This window comes from Octopus bimaculoides, chromosome 5 (genome assembly GCF_046866305.1).
Source record: "Octopus bimaculoides isolate indiv1 chromosome 5, ASM4686630v1, whole genome shotgun sequence".
NCBI lineage: Eukaryota > Metazoa > Mollusca > Cephalopoda > Octopoda > Octopodidae > Octopus > Octopus bimaculoides.
The window spans coordinates 97,890,903-97,909,380 of NC_142932.1; the positions used below are offsets into that span (position 1 = coordinate 97,890,903).

The 18,478-nt window shown below is 32.2% G+C and overlaps 1 protein-coding gene across 3 annotated transcripts in view; it reads right to left on the reverse strand.

The window, feature by feature from the left end:
- Window positions 1–1,735: 1,735 nt before the first annotated feature.
- LOC106867891 (BTB/POZ domain-containing protein KCTD6) overlaps window positions 1,736–18,478 on the reverse strand; it is a 53,453-nt gene continuing 36,710 nt past the window's right edge. For all 3 annotated transcript variants that reach the window (XM_014912956.3, XM_014912958.3, XM_014912957.3), the window contains exon 3: window positions 1,736–2,184. In XM_014912956.3, coding sequence (XP_014768442.1) covers window positions 1,932–2,184 — 253 coding nt within the window. In that variant the 3' untranslated portion in view covers window positions 1,736–1,931. The remainder of the gene's footprint in view (window positions 2,185–18,478) is intronic.

Sequence of the window (18,478 nt, forward strand, 5' to 3'; positions counted from 1 at the left end):
AGTAAAATAAAATAAAAATGGATGGCACCATGAAATAAAGTATTGAATGTAGATGAAATATTGAGTGTTCAATATAAAGGATCAAATATATAAATATATAAAGGCGACTCGAGTTTCAGGGCTATGTCCCTTCGTCATGGCCGGTATGACAGACTTTAACAGACTGTCTGTTAAAGTCTGTCATACCGGCCATGACGAAGGGAAATAGCCCTGAAACTCGAGTCGCCTTTATATATTTATATTTATATATTTGATTCTTTATATTGAACACTCAATATTTCATCTACATTCAATACTTTATTTCATGGTGCCATCCATTTTTATTTTATTTTACTTTATATTATATATTATATTATATATTGTATATTCCATATTCTATACCCCACATTGGTTCTGCAGGAATATAAATAAAACATAAAAAACAGACAGTGTTGGAACTCTTTTAAACAAAATAATATATTCCTCTATACACAATCATACAAAAAAAAAAACCCTTTTTTGTATTTATTTTTACTCGCATATATATATATATATATATATATATATATATATATTGCCAAAAATATCTCTGATATCTTACCAAGTACTCTTTAATATAAGTATCAAATATGAATATACCATCTATACAAAGTAATAAATCAGAATTCTCAATTCTTTACTTCAACAAGATAAGTATTAAAAAACGTAATATTATATGAGTATAGTTCCAAGATACATATTAAATGAGTATATAATGTATGAATAAAATATTTGAAAGATAGTCTGCATTAAAATGAAAGAAGGTTTAAATTCTAATTTTTTCAATATCAATTTAAGTTGAATACACACAAAAATTCGTTGTTAATCATATATGTATATAGAAAGAGAGAGTTGAGTCAAAGACTACATATAATAAAAGATTATATAAAAATGTACACTGAAATATATATAAAAAAAAAATCATTCAGTAAGTCCAAAATAACCACCGAGATATAAATTGTGATATAAATTGTGTGTTTCACAGAAACATCTTGTAGGGATGGTTTGTATTAATGACGTATTATAGACAATAGTTGATATAACTGAATTCCTAGATATATATCTTATATGTAGCACTCATGTAGACATTGGCTCATATAACTAATGGAAATTATAGACTTCAAATTTTTCAAACTCAATCTGGTCAAGGTAAATTTGGTCATTCACTATTATTGACTTAATATACAAGAATAAGGGAAATACTTGCATTAATGTTAAAAAGTTGAATGCAGGCATATTAGTATGTGTAAGAGTTTTTACTTAACAATTGAAAATTCATGTACTTGTAAGTCAACTTAATTTTTTTTACATATTGCCTAATCATTGCAAAATGTATTGCCTGTACAGTCAGGTTGTCTTATGAAAAAATAAAATGAAATTTGATAAATTGCATCAACTAACTCTTTTATGCCAGATTTTGGCATGTATTTTGTTTTATAGAATTTTGTATATAATGTATAAAAGCAATACATTATAACAGATAACTTCTAACGACTTCATATGAAAAAACTTTTATGTATATGAATGTCTACAGCTCATTATATCTCAGTATCATCATACATTCACATCCAATGTTTCTACTGTAATTATACACACATACATACAGTTGATACTTGGTGTCACTCATTCAAACAAATGTTACTTCATATCTCAAACATTAGGGCAATTTTTGTTTTGTAAATTTTTGCATTTTAATGAATAATGATTATATATGTTATTTTTGTCTCATGTTAATTTTTTTTTATATCTAACTGCCTTTTACCATAATGATATGGAACCCAAAAATATTAATTCAATATGAATAATTCTTCTGGAAGGGCTGCAAAAAATTATGAAGAATTTTTCTGCATTTGAAAAGGTTAAACAATAGTGGGAAGATACTTTTGATTTTGTAAATTTTTTAGGCACATTTTCTAACCTTCCCACCACTCACTATCACCAATTAATTCAAAATCACTTCGATTTAGATTTAGAACTTCAAGAGAGGAATGAAAAGACTTTTTTCTTCTTGATCTGCAATGTTTTTTGCGATTTTGGTCTAAGGTTTCAATTCGCTGTAGTAGGGAATCTATTTCAAAGTAGTCAGCTTCTTCTTTCAACATCAACAGTTCTCTGAAACCATTTGGAAGCAACAGTTTGGAAGTCCGCATGAAATTTAGGACATACCTAAAAATAGAAACAAAATGTCATTAATTTTATTATCTTTTAAAGTTTTCTGTTAAGCATAAAATAGAAAACATGTTGCTAATATTTTCTAGCATTTCCTGTTTTTGTGGATTATATATATATATATATATATATATTCACATTTTGAGATGAGATGAAATTGTATGGAATCATTCACATATCTTAAATATCTAATGTCCAATATCAAACTCAAACTAGCTGAACATTGATCTTTATTGGTTGATTAAGTAACATTAGAAAAAAGCAAAATGAAAAGCTAATATTGTAACTGAAACTATTTTATCTTTATATATTGACTTTATGAAATCAAATGTCTCAAAAGAAATAGTTTAGTATTGTTTTAGTTAATTATATTGGAATTATGAATTTTGGACTCCTTAAATTTGTTTCCTGTGATTAACACTGTTTCCTGTGATAACAATATTGTCATAGCCAGATCATTATAATGTAATGGCGTGGAAGTAAGTTAGATCTAAATAACATATGATCATGAACTCATTGTTATAATTGAGTTTACAAAAATTGTTTAGAAACTTGAACTGCAATTTTTAAGATTCTAAATTCCTTTAAAAAGTAAACAATGGTAATGATGTTGATAATAATAACTTCAAACATAGGCACAAAACTAGAAGTTTTGAGAGGAAGGGAACAGTTGATTACATAGACTAAAGTCTTTTTTCTTCTTGATACATTATTTTACCAACCACTGAAGGATGAGAGGCAAAGTTGATTTTGCTGAGACTTGAACTTAGAATTTAAAGAGCTGAAACAAATACTGCAAGGTATTTTTTGCCTGATACTAATTTGTGACAAGTCTACTGATTTGGAAGGAATAAACAATTTAATTGATCCCAATACTTTACTGGTACTTATTTTATCAACCTTGGTAGGATAGCAGGCTAAGCTGACATCAGGAGTTGAATACGGAAAGTAAAGGAGCACAATTAAATACCATAAAATATTTTGTTCACTGTGCTATTGATTCAGATACTTGTTTTCCTTTCATGAAGGAAACAATTAACTACATTGTCTTTATTGGGCCAATTGAGAAATAATACAGCCACAACCAAGACAAATTTGGAACTTACACACACTGGAAATGGTACCAAACTATGAAATACCAACAGGCAATAAATAGTATAGGAATATACCAGAAAAGGTCTCACAGAATGAGAAAGTAACCATATTCTGGGATATGCCAACACACATACTCAAAAAGATCAGGACTAATTAACTAGATATAGTTATTTAGGATCTGTCAGGGAAAATATACCTCCTAATCAACATAGCTGCCCAAACTAATGATAATGTGTCTCTCAAAGGAACAGGGTAATTATCCAATATAAACATCTGAAAACAGAGATAACTCAAATATCAATGACTGAATATAGAAACAATCCCTTTAACAATGTGTCTTGGGAATTAAAAAAAAAAAAGATTCAGACAAAAACATGACCCAAACCCCCAAGATTAAACAATATGCACATCATAGGAAATAACACTAGCAGGCATTGCTCACATATTACATAGAGAACTCTCAATAGAATCGTCTTCATCATTTTAATGCCCACTTTTCCCTGTTTGCATGGGTCAGATAGAATTTGTTGAAACAGATTTTCTACAGCCAAATGCCCTTCTTTTCATAAACCTTGATCTGTTTCCACATAAGGTAATATTTCCCCATGACCAGACATGCTTTCACAAAAATTGGGAAAGAAGGATACTGCTTGCATGAAGGTAACACTCATTTACAACTACGCTGCAATTTCAAAACAAGGAGACACACACATTCATATATTCACTCCAAGATACTGAACCTGAGACCATGTAGTTGGGAAGCAAACATCTTACCACACAACCATGAGAATAAAATCCAAAACAAAACCCTGCATGTACACAAGACAAAGTTATGCTCAGTAATACAGTGAATACAAGCAATAAGACAGTGAGTAATGAATAATAATAATAATAATTGTTTCTAACATAGGTACAGAACCAGCAATTTTCAAGGAGGGGATTAGTTGATACCATCAAATCCAGTTCTTGAGTGGTGCTTTATTTCATTTCACCTACAATGAAAAGCAAAGTTGGGATTTGAACTCAGAATGTAATAGGCTGGAAGAAATACCACAACTCATTGTGTTTGACATTCTAATGATTCAGCCTATCCACCTTAATAATCCTTTCCATCACAGGCACAAGGCCTGAATTTGAGGGGAAGGGGTTAAGTTGATTACATTGACCCCAATGTGCAGCTGGTACTTATTTTATCCAAAAGGATGAAAGGCAAAGTCAACTTCAGTGAAATTTGAATCAGCAACATAAAGACAGACAAAATGCTGCTAAGCATTTTGTCTGGCATGCTAGCAATTCCGCCAAGTCAGAGCAGCAATAATAATAATAATAATAATAATAATAATAATAATAATAATAATAAGAAGAAGAAGAAGAAGAAGAAGAAGAAGAAGAAGAAGTGGAAGAAGAAGTGGAAGAAGAAGAAGAAGTGGAAGAAGAAGAAGAAGTGGAAGAAGAAGAAGAAGTGGAAGAAGAAGAAGTGGAAGAAGAAGAAGAAGAAGAAGAAGAAGAAGAAGAAGAAGAAGAAGAAGAAGAAGAAGTGGAAGAAGAAGAGCTGTTGAGTTTAGAATACAGAGAGAAAGAGGAAAAATTTATTGTGTACAACTTAAGACAATTTACATTATTTCTATTTGACTTTTTTGGGTCTATATATAAACATAGTGTACTGTTAGTGTAACACATTTTTGAGCTTGTACTAGACCTCTTAATACAGCTAACAATTTCAGATTACAGTGGCAACAACAGATGAAAAATAAAGATAAAGAGAAGATATAGATTATCAAAGACCCAGAGACAGTAGGCTGCTATAAAGACATGATGTTTTCTTCTGGTGTAGGAGCAATATTTCAAAAGGCGCAAATTTTGGCCAAGTAGAAAATGAGCATATTCTTTGGGGGCACTGAAAGAAATTTAGAATTTCTTGAAGCCAATTTTGACCATACTGAGTACTTAGAGTTTTGAAAAGAAATAATTGGAAATATCTTTGTAAAAGTGAGAACACTGGGTATCACTTTGTCCTAAAGATTTACTTAGTACAATGTTTCATTTTGTTTTTAATTAAGAAAGGAATATTGAAATGAAGGAGACTGTAGTTCTGTTGACAAATATGAGGGGTTAAAAATGGAGGTGATTGGAAAGAATTTCCAAAAATTAGAACAAAATATGGTAGCAATGACAGAATTTTGGGGAATGATCCAAGTCAATATAGTAGGTGAAGACAGAATCTACTATAATAATACTCTTGAGTTTTTCTGTCACACCATATGAATGAGAAAGGAAGGGGTGATGCCAAACTGGTAGTGTGTGAGTATATCTGTGTGTACGTAAAAGTAAGGTATGTGAGTGTTTGTGTGTGTGTGTGTGTGTGTGCAATGGAAGTGGGATAGTGAACATTCAATGCTGCAAAGAAAAATCAAACAGTGTTTCAACTCTGTGTAGGTATATGTGTGTATGTACACAAGGGAAGTATGTGAATGTATGTTTGAGCAAGCGTTCTTTCAGTAACAAACGATGATCAATGTCACATCTCAAAAGACAACCACTAGATAACATTGACGAGTGTATTAATTTGATTTACCATCCATATTTATATATAGAATACTACAATTAACCATCATTTTTGATGGCATAGGGCCAGCTAGTATAAAATACATCCTGATGTCAATGCTGGTGCCGCACAAAAAGCATCTAGTACGTTCTGCAAAGTGGATGGCATTAGGAAGGGCATCAAGCCATAGAAACCATGCCAAAACAAACAATGGAGCCTGGCACAACATCTGACCTTTCCAGCTCTGGTCAAACCATCCAACCCACTCCAGCATGGAAAACGAATGTTAAATGATGATGATTATGATGTTGCCAGTCTAATTGATCATTGAATCTATCTTTACTCATATCATTTAGTAAATCATTCAAATCATTCAGAAAGGTATAAACATATGCATTGCTATATGCATGTGTATTCCATTTGTTTTCATCTTCTGAAGTCAATGGGGATAATTACTCATCGATAATTTTTTTGATATTATTGAATACAAACAGTCAAGTCAAAAATATATATATTTGCCTTTAGAATATTTGTTTTCTCTATGAGTGAACTAATAGTGCATCAATTTTCATGTAATTATTTATGCGCTGTGTTTATATTTTTTCTTATTTCTCATTAGCTATGATTTCTCAGGTGATGAGTTGGCAGAATTGTTACAGTATCAGAATATTTGTTCTGGCTCTTAATGCTGATTTCATTTCTCATCAAGATCAACTTTGTCTTTCACCCCCCTAGGGTTGATAAAAGAAAGTACCAATCATATGCTGGAACTGTTGGTAATGACTAACCCCCTCCCATCAAACTTACTAGCCTTTTGCTTAAATTAGAGAACCTTATTTGTTTATTTGAGTTGCTTTTTTTCTTTAATTCTAAATTTGGTAACCATGAATATTATAAGTTATTAGAATGATTTTAGATAAACTTTAAAAATTAAATAGTCTGAGTTGAAAGCCATAACAAATATTTCACTGTTGTTGAGGAAAATATTTTATTCTATCTGCCTAAATTCCCTGGGCTATCAAGAAAAAGTACCAGAACTTCAGAGAAAGTTATGTGAAAGAGACTAATATCTTCCCCAGAGTTATAAATGTATTTCAAAATAAATAATTATTGTATGTATTATTACCTCTTATATTGAATTTAATAAGTACAGTTGCAGGTCATCAAGTATTCAGTTCATTTACCATTAGAGAAAAACAAAAATGCCACAGCATGCGTAAATGTGAATTTCTCATCTGAAACTGGAATTAACTGAGGCTCAAGAGAAGAGTAACTAAACTAATTATATACATTTCTTTAATGTTCCTTGCTGCTTACAATGGGGAACTATAACCTCATGATACATGTTAAAAAATTATGGATGAAGCCATAGAATGTTAGATGGTTTTGTAAGGATACAATGCACTACCAGTAACAGTGTACAAACCATCAATCTCTATTAGTAAAGCCCATGGCCATTCAAGTCATCCATTTATCAGCTTTTTAGTTCAGTTCTTTATACAAAACAAGAAGGTAAATTGTTCTAAATAGTCAAAGAAAAACTATAGTGAGACTAAAAGACAAACAAAATTACTATTTCAAGTCAGCAACAAAATTCAAAAGTAATTCTAGAACATTTACATAAAGACTTTCCACAAGCAAAACAAAAGGCGGAAAAAAATGTAATGTTAAGAAAGTACCAATGCTGACCTGCCATAAGCTTGAAATGAAGAATGGTTATATTGTGAAGATTGTGTTAGTCATTATGGGTAATCTAGGTGGAGGTATAAAAGAGTTTGAATGACAATGAAAAGCACTTTCTGGTATTATTTAAAGAGAATGAACACCATAATCTATGATCATACTATGTATTACAAGAGGGTAAACTGTATTTTTTTCTTTTGCTGCTTTTTGTTTTTGTTTCCTTTTGGCCTATTAGAGATCTCTAATTCTAATGTAAAAACAGAACACTGGCAATAATTATACCTTGAAGTTAGTCAAGATCACCCAATCAAATTTCCTGTGACCAGTAATTCAATGTATTTTATTCTAATAGAATTTCTATAGAATTTGAAAATGTAAATGTTATCACTATTCTATAGTAACAAAAACAGAGTAATAATAAGAGATTTAAAACAAGAGATGGTGTTTATATATGCAAGTGTCTTAAGATAAAATAGTTAAAACAAGAGCATTTTTTATAAACACTTCTGCTGCATATAATAATAGATGCAGTTGGTCAAAGATTAAATTTAACAGTGAGAAATGAAAAATAAAACAACTTGACTATAGCAATTGTAAGTTTATCCTCTTAAATACAAGAAGTACTATCTAGTACATGTACTTTTCATAATAGATATATGTTCTTTTGTAGTAAGAATGCATCTTATCCAAGGGAAATTTCATTGCTTATCTCCTAATTGATACAGAATGCAAAACTAGGCTTCCAGCATTGAGATTTTGTATTCATCAGGATATTACTATTATTTTCATCATTTCAATGCACAAATTATTCATTAACAGCACCCACATTTTTTTTTAATATCTTCCCCATATTATATCTATCTATTTATAGATACATACATAGAGAGTGTGTGTGCGTACACGTGTACATGTGTGTGCACATGCATGCATGTGTGTCTACTTGCATCTGATTGTTATGATCTAAAAGTGTACAACAGCTGCTGACCAAATGATATTCAATTCAACCGTTATTGTTTTGTTTTGCCATTGGATAACTGCATTTCACTTCTCATTCTTGGTTAACATTAAGGTATAAATTCAGAAAAGAAATGGCAGTTAAACTATGCTACCATATAGCTATATTAATAAAATAAGGGCTGAAAAAAGGCGAGCATATTTTAATTAGGGTATAGTATTCATTAAATTCAACAATTGGGTTGGTCAAAAAGTCCATTCAGTTCCTTAAGTGAAAATAAGACAAATTTTAAAATACAAAGTAATTTATTCAATCAACGACAGAATTATCACTTCATTATAGTATCTTCTGACATCTTGTGGGAAGATCTTTTATTCCCTGCTCAAAGAATTTCCTGTTTTAACTTATGAGAAACTCTTCCAGGTGAATTTTTACATCTTCAGAGCTAAAGTTCTGTCCATTCAATGAATTTTGAAAAGACTAAAACAGGTGGAAATCTGGAGGTGCAAGGTCAAGTGAATATGAAGGGTGTGCCAAAACTTCCCAGCCAAGTCCCAGTAACTTCTGCTGCATCAGCAAAGAGGTGTGCAGTTTGGCAATGTCATGATGAAAGACAATGCCCTTATGATTAGCAAGTGCTGGATGCTTCAGGTAGACTGCTGCATTTAATTTGTCCAGCTGGTCACAGTACACATTCAAACTGATGGAAAAGAAGCTTATAAAAGACAACCCCTTTCCAACCCCATCAAATTGAAAGCATAGCCTTCTTTGGGTGAAGTCCTGCTTTGGAAGTTCTTTGTGATGGTTTGCTGTGCTTCCTTCATGATCATTTGTGCTTCATATTGTTATAGACAACCCATTTTTATCCCTAGTCACCATTTTCTTCTCATTTCTGCAACAAATCACAGATGGAAATTCGTTGAACAAGCTTAGCCTCAATCAAGTAATGTGGGACCTAAACATTGAACCTGCTGACATAACCAAGTTGAAGCAGATGGTTTTCAGCACTCAATTTGAATATTTGGGGAATATCTGTGATCATGCTGGTCAAAGTATGGTGCATCTTGAACCAAAAAGTTACCCAACTGAAATCTGGAAAACTACTTTTAAAATACGTTCCATAATAGCACCCTTTCTATACACATATCATATCTTCCTGCCGGTTTTCACCACCATTATGCCTTTTTTTTTTTTTTAAAGTATGAGGTGTCAATAATGTTTGTTTTGGTTCTACATTTTTAGCATGATCCCAAGTACACAAAATACAACCTCTCTTGCCACAAGTTCATGTTGAACTACATTGCAGTGTAGAGTATCTAACAAGTGTGCATGCACAAAAGGCAGACTGAAGTTTGCTACTTAGAGAGCTTGAAGTTTAGTGTCAACAAAAAATGATCAGACATTTGGCCAACCCAATATATTCTGTCAGTATTTGCCAATATATTCTGTTTAGTTCTATATTTAAGAGATGAGGAATTATTTACATTATTTACATTATCTACATTTGACGGATATTCGTCCTCATCTTGTTTGTTGTGTTAACAACAAACGTTGTGTTAACAACAAACAAGATGAGGACGAATATCCGTCAAATGTAGATAATGTAAATAATGTATATTCTGTTTACTTTAAATTAAGTCTGCTGTATCACCTATACTGTAATCATATTTTATATGTAATCATATAAAATACCAGTGTTTTAGGAAAATAATTCCCATAATATTCATCCTTAATCAAACACTATACAGAGTGTCTATCTTTCTCATATCCACACACCATCTAAAGAATGGCTTTTATATAGTCTTCAACTTTTGCTGGTTATTTCATTTTGTTTTTTAAAACTACAACTCTAACAGTATTCTGTTTGCTGTTAATATCATTTATAGAATGTTCTCTAAATTACTAGAATTATAATAAATTCCAGTTCTTTCTCCAAATTGTGTCAGTACCTTGTGAATAATCTTTTTAAAATAATTCTCTTACATATGGAATTTATATACTAACTCATAATCCATTGGGAATGACACAAATTGCACAACCTAGTATTGAATGACTATTTAGTTTTGAATTACTGCCTACACATTTTATGCACACTGAGCACGGTCACACACTTGTCTGTGAATTTAGTCTAAACTACTTTCTTGTTAATATTTGTTGCTGGCAAATATTTTGTAATTCAATTCATATTTAATCATTATTAGTAGAATAATGTCAACATATTAAAAGCACAAAATAAGAAACAACAAGAAACTCTAAAAAGGAAAAGAAAGTTTAATAATACAACTTTATGCTGTACTGATTCTTAATTAGAATTTCTTATATTAGTTGTAAACTAAGCTGCTCTAAAGAAATAAAAACCTTAAAATATAATTATTATACTCAATTCAATTTTGGGTTAATTCATAATTGAAAATTATTAGCTATCATAATAGTATGTGCTGATATGTTTTATAGATGCTATCAAGCAAAAATTATTATCCCAGTGGTTTCCTTCAAAACACCCTCACATTAAAAGTTTCACACTATAGCATTGACAAGAAAATACCAATTCCTATAAAATAAAAGCCTCCAGAATTTTCCTTTCTACAATCCTCTAATACTATACATAAAAAGTGGGTCACATTATCAGCTGGTTTTTCTCACCATACTATTACTAGTTCTAATAATATACAAGAAAAAAAAAATTATCAAAGTAATTTCCAGCACCCTTTGTGGGTGACTAAATAGAAGAGAAAAAGTTAAGCAGCTTCTATTTTACTATTATAGACTTTACAGACTAATTCAAGTACTTGCTATTTAACTTCATAGTAGCATTATCTAAATGAATATAAAAACTGGACAGAAGTAACTTAACACTAATTTTATTTTGCTACTTTACATACAATACAACAGTAGTAAAAATTATTATTTCCAGAGATTAAAAAAAAATAGGTTGATTTTAAATGCCTTGTATTTTCAACATAAACTTTGATAGTATTTTACTATTTCAAAGAGTAACTAGAAAAGTTGAATGTGTATTACATTTTAGGATTCACTATGGTAGTGAATGTTTTTTTATTTAAAAATGATTGAAAATATTTGCTGAATAGTTAAGGAATCATCTTACATAAATTTACCAAAACAGAATACTATTTATGACAAAAGATAGCCTGAAGTAAACTGAATTGAATTGAATAATCAAGTGATGAATGATAAATGAAATTTGAAATGCATGAGAAAAGATCTAAACCAAATCACCTCAAGATTAATATTGCCAACACTATGGTTAATATTAGTATATGAAAAAGTCTAGTAGTATGAAGAAAGTAAGCAAATAAAAGGTATTGTGGCATCTCTTGTGGTCTATTTAGGTCTAGCTGAAACAGATACACTGGATTAACTAACAACATGAGGGGCTTCAACTCTGTAAATAGCTCACTAAAAATTGAGTAAGTGATCATTTCATGGCAAAAATTAGAGGATGTATACAAAGTTTTGAATCATGTCACAAAGTTGGAAAATTTCCTCTGTACTATATGAAGGCCTGAAATAATGAGTGGTGGTAGTTGTGAAACATGTAAATAGAGATCTTCACCAAATAAAAAGAAACAAACAGAATATGATGTAGGATGAGAAATTTATAAAAATATATCAGTAAGGGTCAATTTAAAAGTAATAGCTCACTTTGGAAGAGTTTTCAAATTTATGAAGTAGCAATTCAAGAGTTTTACATAAGCAACATATACATAAATATACTAGCCAAAGCACTCAGCCTTGCACAGGTGCTACATACTTCTTCATGCACAAGGTCTGGAATATCAAATGAAATAATTTGAAAGCAGGAATTTTCATATATATTTCAAACATTACAATACTTAACAGTCTGATTCATAGAGCATCATTCCTGAATAGTTTATAATTATGAATTAATTTAAATGTGAAAAAAAAATGTAAGTGTAAGTTGTTTTAACTCTCATAATATTTGAAACTGCACACTAACTTTCTGAGGATATGATTTTTATATGGGATATTTTTATAACTAGTGTTCCAATAAACAGTTGCGTAAGGAAGATGAGTTAAAAAAAAGTATGTGCATGTATGCACATCAAGTAAGAGACAGAAAGAATTAATTGGAAATAGAAAGAGAAGAAAATTTGCCTCTTCATTACGACTGTCACTTTTTCACCACTTCCTTTCTTGAATCTGTGTCTTATCCCTAAATGGATCTTGGATTTTCTTTCTTCAAGCATTATTCTAGAATGACTTCAGATTTGTGTGCAAATTTTAGAAAACATTCATTAAGAAATGGTGAGATTTCAAGTCAAACAGACAAACATTGGCGTATATACATATGAATAATTTATATGTGATGATAAAACAGGTATGGTTCAAATATTTGATGACAGGACATGTCTAAAAACAACATATTGACCATATTTCCTCTGGGGACATAAAACCCCTTTTTCTAGGTAAACAATACAAAAGATCACATAACTTGGTTGCTTCACTGGTTCAAAGGATATTACTCTTGATGACGTACTTATGTTAATTTCTCTACCTCTCTATATATCATTATATATATATATATATATATATATATATATATATATATATATAACTGAGGATGTGTGAGTGTGTGTAAACCTGCAGAACTTCTGATTTTCTCCAAACTGTGAACATACATTACTTATGTTCCAGAGATGGTTTTAGACTCTTAAAATTTTTCACATAATGAGTAATGGGGCCCCTGGGGCAGAAAACTCCCTTTCCTGGAGTATGTACTACTACCTGCTTGATCCACATATTGCTTCTGTTCAAACTGGAAAAAACAGTTACTGAAATTATATAATTAGGTTATATTAAATAGATAAACCAATCTAGACTTCAAACTGCAAAAGTGGTAGCAATAATAGCATGTTCCCGTAGTACCATAGGTAGCAATTTGTTGGAATAAAAACCGTTTGGAACACACTATGTTTATTGCGAAAAATATGCTAAAATATGTTAAATCCTGAGCAACTATTCAACTATTTTCTTTTAGCTTCTGTATCAAAGTCTTCTTTCTAAGCATAGACAAAGCCCAAATATTCTTCAGCTCTTGATTACAAACCAAAATATTGCATATACATTAACCTATTAATTTAGGTGTCTAAGACCCAACCACATTAGTTAGAGACCGGGTCCTTAATGTGATGTTGCATACCTGGATGCTGCATGTAGAACATAACTGTTTTCCTTTGGGAGCTGAGTTATCCTCACAATGGTCATGTACTGTTTACGTGAAGGAGTGCATGGTTGAGCCACAACTATTGATTTCCAACCACATCAGCAACCCAACGTCACATGACCCAACCACTTTTGTTAGAGACTTTGTCCTTAATGTGACCTTGTGTACCCTGATGCTGCATGCAAAATTGTTTTCGTTTGGGAGCTGAGTTGTCCTCACAATGGTCGCACACTGTTTACATAAAGGAGTGCACAGTTGAGCCACAAATATTAATTCCAAACTGAAATATTATATGACAGTATTGTTTACAAGTGCTTGACAATCCCCACCACCTTACCACATCATATCTTCATGTAGATTTCTCTCGTGTAGTGCTGTTGAGCATACCCAGACTTAATTTGTCACATAGATATAATTCTTATGTCTAGTGATTATTCAGTATGGTAGCAGCAGTGCTGACAGCTGCAAAGGAGAGTATATCCACAGAACTTTTTACTGCATTCAAAAATCACACACCCCCACCGATTTTTCTATGACAAGGTTAGGGCCTAGAATCTTCCAAACAGATGCAGGACAGGTCACTTAGTTGAATTAGCCCTCCATTTACTCCACAAGTGTTTTGTCAACAATGCTGCACTTCCCTACATCACATATTTCAACTTAACTGTACCACATATACAAACTATGCCATTTAAAACCTGAGCAACGCTGGGTATCTCTACTAGTCCTTCATAAGCACCACATCTGGACCAACTCAGTCTTCTCCCTTGACCATTAGCTGATTCCTCTGTGCATACTTTCCTTCAGCTTACCAGTGCTCATGCATACTAATGTTGCACATCCAGAAAAGTTTGCTTAGGTCATCAAGATTTTTGCACATGCTCTACATTCAATACCCATAATTTACTAGCATGCAGTATCACATGTTGTATACAAACACAGGAATTAGCCTCCAGAACTTTCCTACTTGTTCTTAATCTGGCTACTATGTTTTTGCAACATCTACCTTAACTGTTAATTAGGTCACATAAGCAACAGAAGCTGCCAACAATCTTTAGCAAACCTGCTGGGTATTTGAAAGAATTCATTTCATAGTAGCTCTTAGTTCTAGCCTTTGCTATATACATAACCCTTGTCTCTCAGTCTACTACATTACATCTCTTGTGTACTTAATAGTTTACATTAAGTACATAATATGGAATTCCTACCAAATCTTTTCTGCATATCAAGTAGGACCATTTCCCAAATGGCAGTAGAGTTCTGTATTCTTTCTTATAAATCTTGGCTGAGTTTCCCTTTAGGATCCCTGATTTTTGGCTTCATTCTGATTGAACATTAATTATGTGGTAAAAAAAGAAAAGTAATTCTCACACAGTAGAATGCATTGGAATTTTGAACTTTTTTTTTTTTTGCCAGCTGTAGGCATTATATCTTCAAGGAAATTATGTGACGATTATGATAAAGTTACAATAAATGTCCATTTGTTTTACTAATAAGTGTCCATTAGTTTTACTAAAATTGTGGTGAAAGAGTCAGCAGAAGTTCGCCATTATCTTCTGCTGGAGCCACGCGGAGCTTAGGTGTTTCACCTATAAACACAGACATCACCCAGTCTGAGATCCCTCGACCGCAAGTCTGCTGCTCTAATGACTAGGCCATGAGTCTCCATGGCACAAGACTTAGACTACTCAAAAATAAACTACTAGATTTGGAAACAGCTGTATTACAAGCCAGAACATTAGACTTAACTCCAAAGAATGCTAATGTTTATAATCAGGATAGCATAGTGGATAAAAGCACGGGCTACTAACCCTTGGATTTTAAGTTCAATCCCAGGCAGGGACTTGAAAAATATCAACAGAAAAATAACATCAGCAACATACCTTAGGAATGAGAACAGTGTACTCCATTATTCAAATAAAGGGTTGGGTTTGAAATTCCACCAGAACACCTGATGAAGGCTGGAGAGTACATCAGCCGAAAGGTTTTGATAACAACAAACAAGATGAGGATACCTATCCATCCATTGTAAATAATGTACATAATTCCTCATCTCAAAAATATAGACTAATATTAGACATAAAATATTTATTTCCGATCGCAGTAGTTACATTCTGTAGGTTTAGACAGGAAATATTTCAATGGCTCACTGCTAAAAGTCAAATTTTGTTAACATGGTTATTTTTCCTGTGGTCTTCCTGTGTGAAAGGGTTGGGAATATGGCTTCATGAGGTTCATTTTGTATAGCTGATGGTAGGGGTTAGAGGGAGTGACATAGGATAGTAATGGACTAGAATAAATTGCTTGAGAGTGGCTTAAGATTGATAATATGATAGAGGAAAATAACTGTGAGAACTGAATATAGTGCTGTAAGAGGAGAGAAATAATGAATGGACACCAGAATACAGAGAGACAATTTTGTTTGAGGTTAGAATATAGAAGTTTTGAGGGTAAATAGAATTTCTAATGAACCTAGTAACAACAAAGGAATTAATAGATGTGGCACAAATTAGAGCAGTTTGCAAAAATTGGAAATTATTTAAAGGGCCAGTATTTAATTCAGAATGCCAACAACAAAATCAGTTACATTAATCAAAATATTGGAACAATACTTTATAATAGCACAATTTTAGACCTTATCCTATACTTATTCTATCTAATTCGGTCATAAATTTGTGAGGCAAAAGATGTGCAATTTTTTTAAAATCTTAAATTCTAATAACTAAATATATTTTGAAAGGCTTTTATAAATTGTCCACGTAAGGTTTAATCAATGTAGAAATGTTCTTATTACATGTTATTTGTAACTGACTGCTACATAAAAGACATAACCTAGAATCCCACAGAAGAAACACATTTTACAGTCAACAAAATCAATATTTTCTAATAGTCCAGAGAACATCTGGACAATCTTTTGAAAACATTTATTTAGGTTATCTTTGAAGTACAATGTAAATAATATAGACATTAGTATAGTTTTCAAAATAACATTTACTCAAATTCTATATAAGCAATCAAATGTTTTAGCCTCTTTCTTTCTCTCTCTCAATTTCCTGCCATTTCTGGTGAGTTTTGTAGTGTACTAGAACTATCAGTCCTAGTACACCAAAGAGTTATAGTTTTTGGTATTTGGGTGGTTGAAACTGATTTTTCATCAAATGGATTCACTGAGCTAATTGCAAGCATTAAAAACAGGTGTTAAGATATTGATGATAAACAACTGAAAAAAATTAATCAATCCTTGATCATCTTCTTAACACCATATACACAGTATAAAATGTGATGTGAGGAGTCTATTTGAATGACCTAGAAAAAAAAGACTGCTGAATGTTAAAAAGTTAAATACATGTCTAATATCCTTCTATATATAGTTATATAGCTATTAGAAAACTTTTCAACTGTGTGTGCATATGTGTATGTACATATTCATATATGTCTAATAATTACATAACTGAAGAGTCATTTTAACTGTCTAAAAATATTCAGAAATTGTTGTATCCTCTTTTCATTTATTTCTTCATTATACAGACTATTAGGATATATTAAAATACTTTGTCACAATTCTGTGACCTAATCACTGATGCAATGACAATGAAATTGCACCAGTTACAGATATGTTCTTTTAAGCTCCATGGTGCTGGGTGACTTTCCTTGCTACATACTTTTCTTTTTATTCTCTTTTCTTTTCTTTTCTCTCATGTGTTACATTCCTCTCCTTTGTTTCCGTTCTCATTTATCTTCAAATTTAAAACATGTTAGTTTAATATGTGTTCTTTTATGTGTTGATTAGTGATTTTTGTTGTTGACTTGTAAGTCTAAAGTTGTTTGAATTTTTGATATATTAGACCTTGTCAGTTTTAGAGTTAATTCTCTCTACCTATATAGAAAAATTGGGTAATAAGAGGCATCAGATGCAGTGTGCAAGAGAGAAGTTTGTGCTGGTATGGCCATGTGATACATATGGATGAAGACAGCTACACAAAGCAGTGCTGATCTCTAAATGAGGAGGGAACCTGTGGAAGATGAAGATCTAAAAAAACATGGGATGAAGTGGTGAAAATTGATCTTGAGATGTTGAACCTCACAGAGAACCAATACAATTAGCAATTTGCTGTGCTGAGCCATCAAGTTATTGAGGCCATAAAGGCATGTCATTTATGTCCCTGCTTCTGCACATAATCTATCCCTGACAAATCTCCCCACATGCCACTGCACACAATCTATCCCTGACAATCCTCTCCCTCACATCTCATCTTTCTAACACTTCCCCCCTCTCCCCACCCATGTTCACCACTTGCTGTACTGCACCCCCTTCTCACTCATGCTCATGAGCCTACCTGCACGTAACAGTGCCGCTGTCAAATCTTTTCTCCACAACATATTTTCCTAACTCCCCCTCCTGCTCTCTTTCTCTACTCATCACATACCCCTCCCCCCATTTCCCACTCTCCTTTTACAAGCTTGTGAACTTGTACACCCACTTACTCCATCAAATCCCTCATCTACATCACTATATATACCTCCTTGTAACTTGGGCATACATCCTGCCAAAACTTCACGATTTTCTCTCTTGTCTACTGCAACACATCTATTTCTGTCCCTCTATTCCTACACTGACTTCTCACCACCTGGCACAAAGCCATCTCCCTTAATACTACTCACTGATTATTTGAGGGGTCTTGACCTGCAAATTACTTGGTGACCTCACTGCTGCTGGTGCCACATAAAAAGTACCCAACACACTATGTTAAGTGGTTGGTGTTAGGAAGGGCATCTAGCCATAAAAACCATGCCAAAGTAGACAGTA